Below are 18,039 nucleotides of genomic sequence, written 5' to 3'. Positions count from 1 at the left end.
TATTCTTTAGTTTGAGTAGTTAGGATTTGAGTTTACTTCCCAGCATCCTCCAGGGGTTTTGATTTGGCAGTCTCAGTTTTGTTGTCCATATTTACATAAGCAAACTGTGCAATTAAACCCGAAAATAAATAAGTTTCAGTCAAGATGAGAGATTTTGAACTGTTAATTTTGACAAAATTTGATTTATGTACCTTGAATTTCATGTCACATTCTTTTCCAATCCAAACTTTACAGCAGTTTTTTCCTATGAATATTCATTTGTTATAATATATGGGTGATATCTGTATCAACCAAGTTTACAAAACAATCATGTAATGTTTCAAAATGTTTCAAATGGCCCATGAAATTAAACTTTGCCATATCAAAGGTATAATTAGAAATCCTTTTCAGAAGATACAACTCTCTGTACCATGAGTATAGAGTCTGCCAGAGATGAACTCGTATATCTGTTTTGATCTGGCAGGAACTCCAGCTCCATCAATTTCATGGCTACTAAATGGCAAGCCACTAGAAGATAATGAAGATTTTGAACGTATTAGCAAGGACGATATACATACATTATTTATCTCAGAAATTTTTCCAGAAGACAGTGGACTTTACACCTGCAGAGCTTCAAATTCAGCCGGCCAAACTGAGACGTCAGCTAAACTTACAGTTCAAGGTATTTCTTGCAAACTTCATTCTATCACTCTGTTTTTCCAGCTTTGACATTTGTTTCTGCAAACGAATTCATTCTACAGGCTTTTCCTTTCATTATTCTTCACAGTTTTATTCTAGATATAAATTCTGAAAAGCAAACAAAATCTTGAATTATTCTTTCTTTTGGTCAAATCTTTAGTGCTGTTTCCAGAAATTCCATTCCAATTCTTATAACTAGTATCTGGAGAACATCTTTGCTTCTATTCCAGTTGTGTATACTTATCAGGATTTCCTTGTGACTTGGGTATTTTTCTCTTTGTCATCTCAGTTTTCTCTACAAGTGGACACAGATAGCACTCTTTCAGTTGAATTTCACTCTCAAGCACATCACTCAGCAGTGTTGTGTCGCCCTCTGTTGACCATTAACACCTTCAACGCAATCATAGTGCAACAGTCAGAATCAATTTCATGATCTTTTCTCTTCTATGTAAATTTTCTTCTGCCATGTTGCATGATTTTGTTCATGTCTCTACTTTTCTAAAAGTGATGTTTTCAAGACGGGATGATTTTAAAATGATAGATAGTATGTTGGGATAGTGGAATTAATGAAAAACATTTTAATGATCTCATTCAAAGATAAATTATATCCACCATTAAGCCAAGATTTTATCATTGATGTACCCAATAATCATTTTATTGACCCTTAGACTCAAGTCTGTACCTAATTTATTGACTTTTATTAAGAAATTATAATTTTATTGATGTATAAATACAAGTCAGTATCTATTTTATTGACTTTTGCTCAGAAATTAAGGCCAGCTGGAGACAAATGCTTCTTCAAAGTATTGAGGAGTGATGAATGTCTTCCCACTGTGACTAAAGCCACTGTCCTTACATGTCCTATCTGTCTATGTCATGTTGCCATATCCTACCAACTCTTGCAAAAATTAGTTCAAACTTTATCAAAGCAAAATATTTTATCATACTCACTGTCTATCTTAGCATATGGTAAGTTAATTAAAATGATATTGCCCTTAATCAATGATGTTAGGCTATGGTAATAGTTTCAATGTGTTCTACTTATTCTATTTGAAAGCACTACGACACATACATGTACATCCACAGGAAGTAGATTCTCAGACTTCTTTGCATGAGATACATACATGTACTTCTGAGATTTTTAAGTACATGTTTATAACCACATATGCTTTGCCATTAACTAGTATTGTACAGTTAAGTATTATTATCTTACTTACAGATATTTCTTTCTTTCAATATTCCAATTGAGTTTTGTATAACGATAGCCATGCCAATTGCATCATGGTAAAAATATACTAACCCCACCAATATATGTTTGTCTATAATGGTCATGTGATTCAAAGCAGCCAATAACTACACTTTGTGTATTTGACAGAATCGGCCATCAGAATATATCATTCTCAACATTTTCATTCTTTAGGGCATTTTATGGTGGAATACGCAACATTGTGTTGTTTTCGGAATATATACCATGCTTTAAAATCTAATACTTCATTGAAATATAAGAAATCAAGCATAACATGCCTTTCTAACAACTTTTCAAATGGAAAACCTGCTTTGGTCATGCACATCTGCTAGCATATTCTGCTCATTGTATGGGTGGTATTACTTTCACACCTATTGCAGATGGCTACTGAGGTCATAGGGGTCAATCAAAGATATTCTAACATGCGAGGGTCCTCTACATGACAGACACCAAAATAATTTCTCATAGAAACACATACACGAAAGCCAGTCTGAATAAGTCAAGCCCCATCTACATCAAATATTCTTTTCACATGGACATGACCCACTGTATAAACACTAAGGGTGGCTCAACCCACATGTACATGTAAACCTCTCGATGACAACTCTTTGTCAAAACATCATCATCATCACCTGGATGCCATCTCAGGCTGCTCTTCAACTTGCCATCTCTGAAGTCTCTTTGCTGGTTAACCTCTGAACTTTCAACTTTCAACTGTTCCTGCCGGTGTTTTTCCCCTTTGACATCTTACCTTTGCACATTGGTGGTGGATTCTTTTCATCTATTTCACTCATCAGGTAACTTTCCTATCTTCTATATGCTTGATCTACTTTGAATTTACTTCTGAGTAGATGACAAAATTTTTGCCATTTTTCAAAATTATTCTATTTTCAAATTTTATGATCACAATATTGTAGAATTTGAACACATGCTCTGTAATTTTAATTTCACAGAGATGGGAGATACAACATGCCCGCCAAAGTTCATCCAGAAACCAAAATCTGTGAATCTGGATGAAGGAAACAGTGTACGTTTAGAATGCAAAGTGGAGGGAACGCCCGCACCAACCATTACTTGGGAGAAAAACGGTCAACCAATTCAGAATGGTGGGCGCATAAAAATCACCAACACTGGCAGTAGCAATGTCTTCCACATCCCGGCAGTGCTTTCAACGGACGCAGGACAGTACACTTGTAAAGCTGAGAATGCACATGGAGTAGATAGCTGTAGTGTCAAGGTCATTGTCAGACAAATAGAAGAAGAAACAACTGACTTTAGATCACTCCTAAAAGCAAGGTCTGTGAAATTTTAATATCGGATTTAAAAAGTTGACAGTCAGTGTAAATATGAAAGAAGAGTATGAGGAGTTAGTAGCTGTAACTTTTGATGATTTTTTTCACAATTTTTGTTTTGTATGTCAACTGTTAGCTCTTGTTCTACTCCCCAAGGATGATAGAACACCTACTATTGGGCGTGCAAGACAACATCTACACGTATGTGTGTAAAACACATTTCAGTTTATTATTTACTTTTGAAATCTAGGTCTGGATCAGAATTCAAGAATTCAAAGGCAAACAATAACGATGTAGTTTACACTTGTACAGGCTTGTTTAACAAGTTGAATACTATGTACCTCAACATGTTTTGGGTACTAGAACAAGAAATTGTAATTGACAATGAAAACAAACTTTGTAAGAAAAACATTAAAAGTCAAAGCTACTGGCCCTCTAAGAAATATGATTTCACATTGCAAGTCTTAAATCATCATGCTCATCTAATGTTAATACACAGATTACCCGAATTAACTTTGTAAATATAACTGCATTTGTACAGTTTGCTATGTTGTTGTTGACAAATGAATTTCAGTCCAGATTAGAATTCAGTTGTCAACAATACCGGTAACATGTGACATTACAGATATCAGGTATCTCAACATGACTTTGGGAAGTGAACAAAAAAACTTTGTTCGTAGAAAGAAAAAAAATCTGGGAAATACATAAGTAACCGCCAATGGAGCTTTAATTAGCTCCTACAGAATAACTCTTAATTCTTATTGTCTGCAATAATAACGATGGGAATTCTTCCACTGCATGCATCACCTCAGTGATATTGGCCATACCTGAATACAATGAAGTATTTATAGTTTGAAATGGCTTCAGGTAGATCAGAGGAGCATTCAACAATTGTGTTTTGTTTCACAGCGTATTTGGGCATTTTTCTCTCTCAATGCCACTATTGTTAGCTCAGGTTTCAGCGGAAATGCATCACATCGAAAACTCAAGCAAATTAGGCGTAAGGGTTAATGTACGAAGCAGAGTGCAAGGACATCACATGTACTCACAACTTCTGAGAGTCATCTACAAGTACAGAAAATCAAGTTTGAGATTAGATGACTTTATCTGAGTCTAATAATAGGTACATGTAAAGTAGGTTAATAGAACTATAATACTTCCTGTCCACTATTCATAAAACATGTTCCATGATATTATCTTACCCCCAGGGTATCCCATACAGTTTTGCCCAGTTTAATGTTCCATTTTTCATACTTTCAAGGTACCGGTATACATCATTTGATACAAATGTGCATACATGCATGACAAAACAATCAATTCTGAATATTTGGACTGGTTCTTACAGTGTCCCCTGCATGAACATCATCAGACCTGAGATACCAACATACCGCAGATATCCTGTGAAAAAGTTTTGAAGCACTCTGATTCATAAATGTATTGACTACATTATTATATAATTGATTGTAGGTTTGGTTGCATATAGTGTAGCTAATGCAAGATTCTATATTGTACACTATATCTAAAATACAGTTGAACTCTGTTTACAATTTGACGATTTTAATCTTACAATTTTTACCAACAGACCAAGCCTTCAGCAACTCGGCAAATCAGTGGATGAAACAGACGACAAAGAAATTGAACAGAAAGACTTTAGACACATGTTGACTCGTCATGTACAGACAAAGTGCAAACCTGAACTTGTCAAACAACTTGAAGTTGTGCGGGTCAGAGAAGGTGACGAGGCTGTTCTTGAATGCCATGTGAAAGGCGTTCCAAAACCTGACATTGTCTGGTCACTTGATGACAAGGAAATCAAGGAATCCAAATATTTCCACATGACGTATGACGGACTTATCGCTAGACTTGTTATTGCTGAAGCCTTTGCTGAAGATGAAGGAGAGTACATGTGCAAAGCTATCAACTCTGTTGGATCCGTGGAAAGTTACGCAGAATTGTTTGTTGAAGGTGAGAAAGTCAAGCACTGTCACATCAGAAATACCGAAAGTTCTATTTGTTCCGATAACAAAATTCCAATCGAGCTATCTGGAAATTGACAGTATTATATGGTAGTTTTGCTATTTAGGATACTGTAGTGTTCCAGACCTCATTCAAGTAGTCCACTAACTTGTACTGTTTAAAAATATGCAGTCACCTGTAATCTAAATATGCCCATATATGGTCAAAGGGGCATTCCTTGGTATTCAAAATGCCCATATTAGGGCGCAGTTTTTTAAAAAGCGGCCACCCGCGTAAAATCTGTGATTGGTTAGATTTTCTCTTTCCACGGTAACTGTAGCAAAATTGGAACAGGAGACAGTACTGGTATACCTTTAAACTAGGTTTTTTTAAGCAAACTAACTAAACCAATAATACAGAAAGACTGAAAAAAACACTATGTTGGATGGTATTAATTATTATAAGATTTCAGAGGATAAAGTTTTTGGGGAATAAGAGTTCATGATGATAATTTATTCCTGGTGTCCTTTATCAGTCTTTATTTTTTGTGACATTCAACAATTTGCATCCAAAACACTGATGCAAATCTTGTCCCTTTAAGAAATTTACCACCTGACTTCCAGGAGAATCATTAACTTCTTTATACAGGTGTGGCTGTCTTGATCAGCATAAAAAGTGGAGAGTCCAGTAAAATGAAGTGACTTTTCCCTTGAGTGAATTAATGGAATGCCATTACCACTAGCTGACTGCATGGTTGAACACAATTCACAGAGCTCGGTGCCATTTTAGTGTATACAATGCGGTGTAATGTTTATTACCTCCACTGGGCTGTTCAGAGTCAACTCACTCACATGTGAAATTAATTAGTTCTCCACTGCCAAAGCTGATACTTTTGTGTAGGACCATGTTCTAAAAACAGCCTGGCACTTGCCCAACAAATTGTTGTTTTCCGCTAGGTTCGGATAGGTTTTTAAGTGAGGTGTCATACCATCAGGAATTATGGTCTCGGGCATGTAATGCTGATAATTATTTAAGTGATGCAGGTCTGAGATGGAATTCTTGCTTAGTTTAAAAATACACAACTGCTGGGTATAAATCATACAGGGGAATTGTGAATGAATCAACAGGTTGTAACCCAGCCCATTGGCACATGGGTGTGTTCCCTTGTAATCGGCCAGCTTTAGGTCAGAGGTCAGGAATCAGGCCTTGAAAGATATGCCATTTAGGAATCTTCTATTTACTAGCAGTGCTGCTTGACTGGTTAAACACAAAAACTAACCTTTTTATGATAAAGACTCACAACAGTTGTGAGAAATCTACTTCTTGAAAAATATTCTCACTGATAATGCACCAGACATTTGGAGAAGACTTGACAAGCTTAAGGTAGTTTGCACTTTGAAAGTGAAAGACTTAAACTTTTGCTCAAACTTTCCTCAATGAAAGTTTCAACCATTCTCTTACCAAATCGAGAATAAAAATCGGGGGTCATCGTGCAAAGTTTGTCACTAGAGGGAGAGAAACAAATTACCTAAGATCAAACGATATTTGAAATTCAAAATGGCCACCATTCCAATCCTAACTCTCTACTAAAAATTTGTGATTTTCGAAAAAATCTAAGATAGTGGAAATTTGAAATAGGTAGATCAGAAAGCAATAGTAAAATTCTAGAGTCCAAATATCTGTCCCCAAGGTGCACTTTACCTTAATCAGCCATTACCTACTCTCATAATTTCAAACAGAGACAACTATCAGTTATCTATGGAACAAGACAACTCAGTGTTATTGCACTTTTAGATCCTCTATGGATAAATACTATTGTGTTAATCAAAGCATATTTTTGGGTAAACTCCATGTCACATGAATTGTCATATCACGCAGGTTGAATTCAGATGAGGGTAAGGGTGAATATTCAATAAATGACTGACTCAAATTATCTCTGATAATATTTAGATATTACTCCCTAATATTTTTCTTCGTTCAGCGAAGGAAAATACGAGTGACATAATGACCGTGTTCGACTCGTGTGGTGACACGGTTATTACGTCATGAGTATTTTCCGAGTTGAACGAAGAAAAATATTAGGGAATAATATACTTATCACATGCACAAGCCAAGAATTCGTTTTTTTTTGCAAAATAAAATAAGTTTTCCATGACGATTCTGTGTTTAAACTTTGAACTACTTTAGGAATAAATATCAGTACGCCGTGCACAAGTTGTCAATCATTTCCAGTCGTCCGCTGTGTATTCACGTTCGTTCGTGTGTGGAGCAAATGACAGCTCTCGGTCTACACGTAGGCTACCTTCCGCAAAGTTATAATCTATTTCAAAGATAGCATAGTCCTAGAAATTTATCACAGACGAAGATACGCTATTTTTCGGGAACAAATATCGACTGAATCTCGACGGCGCGGACACTGTAAAGGTCGCGCCTGTTTGCAATGCGTACGGAACCCACGATAGGCTATAAGCGACCACTTCGAGTTCGTTGTTTCCGCAAATCATTCACGTAATTCCTTCGGAATATACAGGCGGTACACTCTTGAGTTTACATTGTTCGGATTAGTAACGTCGTAGTCTGTGAAAATATCGATTTCATTACATGACTTTTGATCGTGGGAGAAACATCGGCCGCCATGTTGTTTGTTTACATATTTACCAGCACACCGAAGATCGACAAAAAAAAAGGTCCGACGCACCAAAATTGATGACATAAACACGGGTTGTCGTGACGTAGAACGACCAGAGAATAAATCCCGTATTTTTTGTTCGGAGACGACAAACTTGGCTTGTGCATGTGATAAATCCTTTTATTTTATAGATTTATATGCCATCTATTCAAAATCCATTTATGTCCTGAATATGAATATTTACTTAACATATCAAAATTTCACTGAACTTTTACTTGATGTGAACTTAATTTGTAATATCATCGAGGTGTTTTGCTAGAAAAAGGTTTTCAACAGATTTTACTTGGCTAGAGATTATTACAATCTAGAATCTTACGTAAATATTATAATTTTCATTTTTTCAGAGGACTCCAGTGATGAAATCAAACCACAGTCAATAAAGAACACAGCGCCATCATCAGTGGGCAACCAAATGAATGGCAGTGTAAAAACCAATGGCAGTATCAAAGCATCTGGGCCAAAAATTGTTGAAGAACTAGAAGACGAAACAGTCCTTGAGGGAAGTGCTGCTAGATTTGAATGCAGGATAACCGGAGATCCGGAACCTGAGATATTCTGGCTATGGAATGGTAGAGGTATCACGGAAAACAAGAAGTTTGAGTTTGACTTTGAGGGAGATGATATTGTTATTCTCATGATTAAAGACGTCAGCAAGTCAGATTTGGGAAGGTATACATGTAGAGCCAAAAACTCAGCTGGAGAAGTAGAAACATCAGCTTCACTTATTATTGAAGGTAGGTGTATTTTGGATGATGAAAGGTGATAGAACTGTGTGTCCTTATCTTTTATCATATACTGTACTTTTGCCTGAAAACCATGATACATAGCATTTAGATTGTTCCTCTTTTTTCTCAAGACTATTTTAAACAAACTAAAATAATTTTTCATTTCATGAAATTATCCAAAAAAACCAGTTCTAATTATGAAAATTTAGAAAATTTGCATTAAGTTCTGTCCAGAATGTAGACGTTCAGAATTCAGATTCAGATAACATGAACTTTTAAGTTTCTGTCTATTAATCTTCGTATGTGTAGAAAATTAGTACAATTACATCATTGTTATTAATTCACATTGTAGGTTGTGCAGACAGATAGATAACTTGTTTTTAAGGCAGGGAGGAAAAATCGTTTCATTGATATTCACAATAACATTATTTGATTTGAATACAATTAGCTTTTTGATTAAACAGATCTATCAGATCAGACGGTCAGAACACTAGTGTATGGATAATAGTGTAATCTGTAAAATTACAAATGTTTTCAGGACCTCCCAGGGTTGTTGATGGCCCAGCCAATCTGCAAGCTGTAGCAGGGCAAAAAGTAGTCATGAAGTGTACATTTGAAGGCAACCCAAAACCACAAATAGTATGGCTGAAGAACAAACGGGAAATTCGACCAAACTGGAAGAGCGCTGTGGAAAATCAGGAAAACTCCACAACCTTGACTGTCCATAAAGTGGAAGTGGATGATGCTGGGATTTACTGTTTGCAGATATCAAATGATGTTGGAAAAGACACGTTTTCTATTGGACTATCTGTGGAAGGTACATTTACACATTGTGGATATCTTATGTTTGAAATTTGATAAATTACGGGAGACTACCAACATCAACATTTGTTAAGGAATTGATACCTCTTTTAAAATTTCTGTGATGCTTGTCATATTCTATAAATTATATTTGACAATGCCCACCAATATGCAATATGATTCCTTCCTACAGAACTTCATATTTATCCAGTCATGTGAACTTACATGAAAATAATTTCATTCAGTGAATTTAAAATTCACTTTTATAAAATCTATTCCTTACAAGGACATGATTTCAATGGACAAAATGTAACTGACAAGATGAGAATAAAATTATTGTTATCATAATTATAAAAATTTCACCCATCAATCTACCATTCTAATTCCATTCACTGTCTCTACCAAACAGGTAAACCAGACCCTCCATCAGGAAAGCCCAGTGCAATTGATATCACCAAAACATCTCTGACACTGATGTGGTCAGGACCATCATATGACGGTGGATGCAAGGTGGCAGGGTATCTGGTTGAAATGTGTAAAGCAACAGACAAGTTTTGTAGATGGAAAAAAGTGGCGGAGAAAGAGTATACTTCCTGTGCAGTGAAGGATCTGACGCCGGAGACTGAGTATAAATTCCGTGTGAGTGCAAGGAATACTCATGGATGGAGTGAGCCGGGTGCTGAGTCTGATCCGATTCTTACAACAGATCCACAACCTGAAAATGATGCAGAAGTAGATGGTAAAATGGATTCTGATGGTAAGTACAGTGAGCTATTGTGAAAAGTTGATTTTGCTAAATCATATCACAAAGTAGAATCCTGGAAAAACAAAGTCCGGAAAGAAAGTAAAATCCTTGAATACATCCTCATTCTGATGGACCCATATTAAGATCTTTTGGTTGATCAGCTTCATCAATAATACCAAAAACAAAATTCTCCTTGCTGAACCACTATCATGTCAAATATTCCTTTACCAAACAGTCTTGCCATGATTGCCAGATGCTGTATCAGCTGCTGGCATTTTGCTGGCAAAGCATCTTCACCAGGAATATTGTGCATAGCTTTTTTCGGAAGAAACAGAGAAATGATTATTATCAATACTTCTGTTTCAGAGGAGGAAGTTGTGTTCACAGCAAGGACTGTCACTATTGATCCTGCACGCAAAGTCAAAGATTTCTATGACATCAAAAATGAAGTTGGAAAGTAAGTTTTAGTGAAGTACTGTCCATTCTTGTATGATTACTGTCATCCTGAATACACACAACAGAATCTGAACTCATTTCAGAATTCTGAAGCCCGAAAAATAATACCACTCTTACTTGAATCCATATTATGTCATGAGTCTATGTTTGTAGGAGGTGTACAAATATGACCCTAGATTTAAATTTGTAATCCTAGAATTTGTGCCACACCGTTCCAAAAGTATGTGATCAGCGTAACATTAAGCTGAATTTTATGGGATCACATTTATCTGTCAAAAATTCAGCTGAATTTTTCAGCTGATTTTCCACGGCTGAAAAATTCTGGTTAATGTTTCTTTTTAAACAGAATAATCAGCTGGAATTTTAGATATCATTGAAAAATCAGCTGTATATCTTGTTTTTAGACAAAAATTTAGCTGAATTTTTAGAAATTGTTAGAAAATTCCATTCAGCTGAAAATTTCAGCAGATTTTTAAAAATTCAGCTAAGTTTTTTACTGAACAATATGTTGGTCTGAAAATTCAGCTGAATTTTTTTGTGAATATGAATTTTAAAAAGGCATTGTTTGGGATATGAAATATCATATGTCAAAAGTTATGGTACAATTATATTCAGTATTATAGCAACATTAATATTTGGTAAGAAATTTTGAAATTAAACGGAAATTCCGATATTCGGTCGGATTTTCCGAAATTAGTTCGGATTGCGTTACACAGAAAATAAATAATTGGATTTAAATTACTTTTAGTCGCAAGTTTCAAACTGGAGAAGACAGCCTTAACAGCTAACCATGTTTACTACAATGTAACAAACTCTACTGTAGCTCCAGAATTTGTTGAATTGAATACAATGTAGCAAAATCTTTTGTACAAAAATAAGAGCATTGTTGCCTGTATTTAGTGTGTGAATGTGATGATTAGCACAAGCAATTACTGTTGACAGGGAACTCCTAATGAAGGACTTGTCATGTAAAATTTCTAGGGATAATTTCATCGCGATAATTAAAAAGTACGCTCAGCTTACACATTAGCATATAAAATATGACTGAATGAAAACAAATATTGGTAGGGTGGTGCCTAAACAAATATTTAGATGTCTCTTAAAACTCATGTAGCATACTGAAACAGCAAGTGTATACAGATATTATTCTTGGACATTGCAGGGGTAAATTTGGAACAGTGTACAAATGTGTAGAGAAATCCACAGGAAAAATCTGGGCAGCCAAGTTTATCAAGACCAGGGCATCTGAAAAGGAGGCTGTTAGGAAAGAGATTTCAGTGATGAATCAACTGCAGCATCCAAAGTTGTTACAGTGTGCAGATGCATTTGAATCACCCACTGAGATGGTCATGATCATGGAATTGTAAGTATCAAAGAAATCAGTGTCCCAGTACTGATATCGTATGAATATTTGTAGTAGTACCTATGTAATGGTACTGGTACTTGTGGCCCCCCCCCCCCTGAGATTCATGTACCTACTACCTACCTTACTACTTTCTGCCTATGTATTTATTGTTGTTAGTACTCTTTTCTAGATATTGACTGATGACTAACTAGGGTAATGAAGTTTGTTTACTTAAACACATGTATAAATCTTTTAGACTAATTCCAATTCAGATGATTTCAACATTTATTACTGAAATATCATGGTGGCTACCCGACACAGTAGACATCTTATAGTTCAGTGTTTGTACCACTATGAACCTGTTGTTCTTTTTCATGAATGAAAAATACCACGCTGCCCACGCTTTATAGAAAGATATATGGAGACTCTACAGCAATTGTGGTGCGAACCTGCCCTGATTATTCAAAGGTTATCATTATCAATTGCCTTGGTTAGAATGAATGCCTGCATGACTGGGCGACCTTTCACCTCGGTTCGGAAGTGGGTAATAGGGCAAAGGCTCACCTTTAGAACTAGAAAGGGGATCATGATGTGCCTGTTTGATAAAGTGGGTCAGGTTTTTGCTGCGTTTCTATTCATCTCAATGGTTCGATATTAGTGCAATGTTTCTAAGATGTCGGTCCGTCGATAACTATTATAGATTTCAGCAACAGAGCAATATTAATGCTTCCAGCTTACCAACACAAAGCCGTTCAGAGACAAGTACTGGTATACGGTTCAGAGATCCCAATTCATTCTGGAACTTAAATTTCACCATGAACACATCAATGAAAGAAAAATTAGGCATGACATAAACTGACACAAAATTACCCAGCGGGAATAGATACCAACACATTTGTGTTTTGAATTGAAGGTATTTCCATAAGCAATTTTGTCCTGGTACAATTGGACTGATGTGAAAGAGACAAAAAGAACACTGCATGTAAGTGTCCATTCCTGTCAGCCAGGGGCAAAGTCTACTTCAGCTGCCTTTAATTCACAAAATAAAACCAATAGAAGGTCTTCCTTCAGGATCTAGAGCTCTCATTTGTATTCAAAGACAGCAGTGATGCAAATGTAGATTGTTATATTGAGCTGAATGCAGCTAGATACAAGCTGAGTGGAATCCATAGTACAGGATAATGGAATGTATCTCTTTGTGATCATCACATTGTAACTGTGTGGCAAATTCAGCTTTCTGTTTCACTTCATAAAAACAACAGAACGATAATCTAGACTGGCATATTTGCAATGTTTTGCCTGGAGCTTGTGAAAGTATTTCACAAAACCTCCCTGTTAGAATCAGATTTAAGTTAAGCTAAGGATCTTTGGAGATAAGTCAGTCCGTAAACACAATGTGACCTGTGTGCTACTCTGAGGCTTATAAATATGGTAGAAATTTTGGTCGTGACAAAAACTGCCAAATTGTGTCGTTATATTTTACCCTTTTCATGCTCATTTGCATATGCACACGGACATAGATACATATGAGCTATTTGGAGCAGTTAGCATCCATAGTGTATTTGTTCAGGAATCTATGCCCTCACCTGCAAAAACTTCTTAAATTGTAACATCTCATTTTATGATGGATAGAGACATTTAATATTATCTATCTTTCCGTATGCAACTTTTCTCATCTTGCCTTTTCAAAAGATTTAAATCTCCAAAAAAGGCATAAACATTTGTCAAAAGCTCAAAGACAGATAAAAGTAGGTGTGCCACCTTCGGATAAACCACTCTAAGCAAGAATTTTATTTTCAACTTTCATTTGCGCAAGAATATAAATGTAAACGTAAAACACAACATGAACGTCAAAATATGGAAAGAAAACAAAAAATCACAGAATAGCCGACTGAGAATAGAAAATAAAAGAAATTTCAAACAAACACTTTATAAAGGGACACATTTTTGACTGCAGTCATTCAAAAATCTTGTGATAGCTTCTGTGAATATAAGTAGACCACTGCATGACCCACCAGACTCTAGTTTTTTTTATCTAATCACATACATTGTTTTTTCTTTTCAGTATTGCAGGAGGTGAGCTCTTTGAGAGAGTTATTGACGATGATTATGAGTTGACAGAAAAGGAAGTGATCATCTTCATGCGACAGATATGTGATGGTGTCAATCACATGCATAAAGAGGGCATTCTGCACTTGGACTTGAAACCAGAAAACATTCTCTGTGCTGAAAAGAACAGTAACAAAATAAAACTGATAGATTTTGGTCTTGCCCGTAAGTACGATCCCAAGGAAAGCATCAAAGAAATGGTTGGAACTCCAGAATTTGTGGCGCCAGAAGTCATCAACTTTGATGCACTGAGTCTTGCTACAGACATGTGGAGTGTTGGAGTCATCTGTTATGTGTTGTTGAGTGGTTTGTCACCGTTCATGGGTGACAATGATGCAGAGACGCTGACCAATGTCACCGTGGCAGAATGGGACTTTGAAGACGAGGCTTTCGATGAAATCTCAGATGATGCAAAACATTTTATTGAAAAGCTGCTCATCAAGAGAAAAGAGTAAGTTGAACTTGAACTTCCAATAGCTTTAACTTTTGATATATTTTGATTCTCCTGTGGAATACAGCCTCTCGTTCTACTCCCTATTTTATATTGAAATGCCTTGCTCACCCACTGAGCCTTTGTGTAATTTTAAATATTTATTTTGAAAAAGAAAACAAATTTGTTTCCTTGAACAAAAATAATGAAATATTATCAGATGTAATAGCAGTGACCCCCACAACATATATTGAGAGTGTGTATTCAAAACGCGAATTGCATCTGATGAAGACCCAAAGTCTTATGTAATATGGGAACTCATTGATACCTACAGATTTCTGCCAAGGCAAATGACATTGTCTTTTCTTTGTCACGACTGCTAATCTGCTCCTTGTTTCAGTTAATACATAGTCAAAATCTGAATCAAAATGGTAAACTGAAAATCTCTCCACAATCCTGTGAGAGGGAATCTAAAACTTGTACCAGATTTGGACACAGCTATGCGCTGCCACTCTACATTACAATCTGCTGATACTTCTTAACACAGTTTGTTACTGTATCTTGATTTTCGTAGAGTATAAACGTCCCATCTATCAGTTACCTTGACATGCTTGAAAGTTGTAGCCTATGGCATATTCAGAATTACCCCTTGATTGAAATCCGTTGGCGCAATCAACTTTTGCCTGTTGCCGTGGTGAAATCCAAGCAGGGAATCTACTAACAAAGGCTGAGCATTTGTTTAATTCAAATGAATGCCAATGCCCTGGAGAATACAGAATACGGCAAAACAAACCAGCTCACTATCAAGAGCCAAATTATGGCAAAATACCCTGAGGATTTCTGTGTCTAGACTAATCCATCAGAAACGTGTGTTGACACCCCAACTCTTTTGTGGCTTTCCAGAATGTACTCCATCTCTATTAGAACTCTGTTTTAAAAGAAGAAAAGTGACCTCTCCAATTTATCAAGTTAATGATTTGCCATGTATGGGCCAAACATTATCTTTCAAATGAAATCAGAGAATTTCAAATTAGCTGTGGGAAAGTTCCTGATCTGTTTCTTCAATAGCACATTTCTTTATCCCTTCCTTTAATAGTCGCGCCAGCGGCTTACTGACTACGCATGCGCTTATTCATAATATACTATGCGAGTAACCGGAAGTGTACCCTTCTTTCATGGACGCCGCCATGTTTTTTTTTGAGTACTCGTAAATAAACAAATACGAAACAAATTATCATTATATAACATGCCATTTATAAAATATACAGTGTTTTCATTAGAAGCCGGCAGCCGGCGAAATTGTACGTCTGTGACAGCACTTTCGCCGGCTGTAATTTGGGGGAAAATATTATAAAATGGCACAAACTTTGGTTAATACTTCACAAATTATGACCATCGACTGAGTGACAAAAGTACACGACGTTTGGGCTTGGCGCGACAAACGAGCCAAAAACGGACGAACGTGCACACATACAGTAGGCCAGGCTCCGTACGCATAGTGTACAACTTGGGCTATTTATACATACAACGTCTTTTTATGCGAGGTCAGACTAGGTCAGTGTACTGTTCTAAGGGGCGACGTCAAAAGTTCAATGAAGGATAAAAAACTTAATTCTTTTAGTTTGGGGGTGGGGGGGTTTTGACCTAAAAAAGTTTCTATCCTACAAATCGATTTAAGGTAAAAATTGCCAGGGGAATGAATATTTTGAAAAAAATAGAGCAGAAATGCACACTTTCGTGTTGAAGCCAGCGGAGGGAGTTGTTTTAACACGGTGCAGAGCTGCACCTGGCCTAGTTAGTGTAAACAATGCAGGCTGTTGGCCTCTGTTGCACCATAGACGGTAGTTTCTCTACTGTCTATATGGTTGCACTCGGAATTTATAATTGTATTTTGCTACATTTCTGGTGCACGTGTAGTCCGCCTGAATGGAGTAGTGTGAACTGAGTTGTTACAACCACCAGGACAGTTGAGATAGTTTTTATACCTCTGGAAGGAGAAACCTGGACTTTATTGTTGTTGTTCTTGTTCATTCATTGATAAACTTCAAGTTTGTTGTTAGTATGTTGTATTTACATTTGATGAAACATAAAGTGTGTTCCCAATTTTAAGCCCCACTAGCTTTATCTTAAATAGCATTATTTTTATGATTTTACTTTCAAAGTAAAATAAGTTGGTGACAATGTAGTCATTTAGGTCTGTGTACACACTGCCGGGGCTATATATGCAATTTTGAACAAGATAAAGATTACACTGCGATTAAATGTTCGCCCAAACATTAAATCACAGCCCCATGCAGAAAAGCTAAAACCCTTGATACTATGCATATCTGCACTGAAATCTTCATATAAACTGCACATAGTCTAAACTGTAATGCACAAGGGTGAATGTTTTCAACTATGACATTGTATGTTCTGATTCCTTTTTAATATAACCAATTTTTGAAAATGCCAGGAAATCAAAATGACCGTTAAAATTTTAATTTACATGTCAAATGTTTCTGAAAGGAATGGTTTCCTAATGCAGTAAAAGTTAATATCTCTTCAGAGTGTAGATTTCAGAAAGGAGAGAATAGGTAGATAATTTGAGGTCAACAAATTTCAAGAGTTACAGCTAGTGGGGCTTTAACGATGCATTACTTTATTTCACCCCTAAATTGACTGATCCTTAGCTTTGCTTTACATAGAAAGAGCCTGGCAACAGGTTCAATATAAGTCAATTAAGTTTCCAGGGGGGTGGGGGGGTTTGGGGAGAAACTAAGGGAATTAAGTTTTTTATCCTACATTGAACTTTTGACGTCGCCCCTAATATCTTATATCATTGGGTGAAAGTACGCCTGTTAGTCCGTGGGCTAGAGGGGGTCTACGTGCACCCCCCCCACAGGATAACAAACCTGTATTTTTCAGAACCCTTGGGATCCCTAGAATACGAAATGGAATTTTAACAGGAAAAATATAGGGACGCAATAGCTGTTATTGTCATGTTTTGAAGGGTACCGCAAAATTACGATTTTCCAAGCCAAATGCATTTTCATCAAATCTGTCTTCTTGTAAGTCATGTGCTGAGCTCATTTTTTAACATAACCTCACTTGTTTGGTATCATTAGAAAGGGAATTTATTCCTCTTTAAGATGACATATTGCACTATGCAAAATCTTCTACAGTTTTTGTCAAATATAACCAAAACTTACCCCTTACCCCAAAATTTAACATTGCAAATTACAGTAAAACTCAAATTCTACCATTTTTTAGCTAGGCATAATAAAATATGCATTGCTTTGTCTGAAATCTGTTTTATTTGATACAGGGACATGTCAGAAATATGAAATAGACTTTTAACAGAAAAAATATTGGGAATCTACAGCTGTAACAGTCATATTTTGAAGGGTACCGCAAAATAACAGTGTTGCAGATTTGCATGCATTTTTGTTAAAACTGTCTTTCTATAAGTTATTTGCTGAGCTTGTTTTTGAATATAACCTGGCTTGTTAGGTATCATTAGAAAGATAATTTACTAATCTTTAGAATGACATATTGTGACATGCAATATCTTGTGTAGTTTTCATGATA

At 36.1% G+C, this 18,039-nt stretch overlaps 1 protein-coding gene across 3 annotated transcripts in view; it reads left to right on the top strand.

Annotated features, from left to right (window-relative positions):
- LOC139143345 (myosin light chain kinase, smooth muscle-like) overlaps window positions 1–18,039 on the top strand; it is a 52,354-nt gene that overhangs the window by 20,675 nt on the left and 13,640 nt on the right. For all 3 annotated transcript variants that reach the window (XM_070713589.1, XM_070713590.1, XM_070713588.1), the window contains 9 exons: window positions 464–661; window positions 2,878–3,220; window positions 4,799–5,181; window positions 8,206–8,595; window positions 9,125–9,403; window positions 9,797–10,144; window positions 10,499–10,589; window positions 11,751–11,951; window positions 13,999–14,493. In XM_070713589.1, the coding sequence (XP_070569690.1) occupies window positions 464–661; window positions 2,878–3,220; window positions 4,799–5,181; window positions 8,206–8,595; window positions 9,125–9,403; window positions 9,797–10,144; window positions 10,499–10,589; window positions 11,751–11,951; window positions 13,999–14,493 (2,728 nt within the window). The remainder of the gene's footprint in view (window positions 1–463; window positions 662–2,877; window positions 3,221–4,798; window positions 5,182–8,205; window positions 8,596–9,124; window positions 9,404–9,796; window positions 10,145–10,498; window positions 10,590–11,750; window positions 11,952–13,998; window positions 14,494–18,039) is intronic.

This window comes from Ptychodera flava, chromosome 11 (genome assembly GCF_041260155.1).
Source record: "Ptychodera flava strain L36383 chromosome 11, AS_Pfla_20210202, whole genome shotgun sequence".
NCBI classification, from domain to species: domain Eukaryota; kingdom Metazoa; phylum Hemichordata; class Enteropneusta; family Ptychoderidae; genus Ptychodera; species Ptychodera flava.
This window is presented reverse-complemented; position numbering and strand designations above follow the sequence as displayed.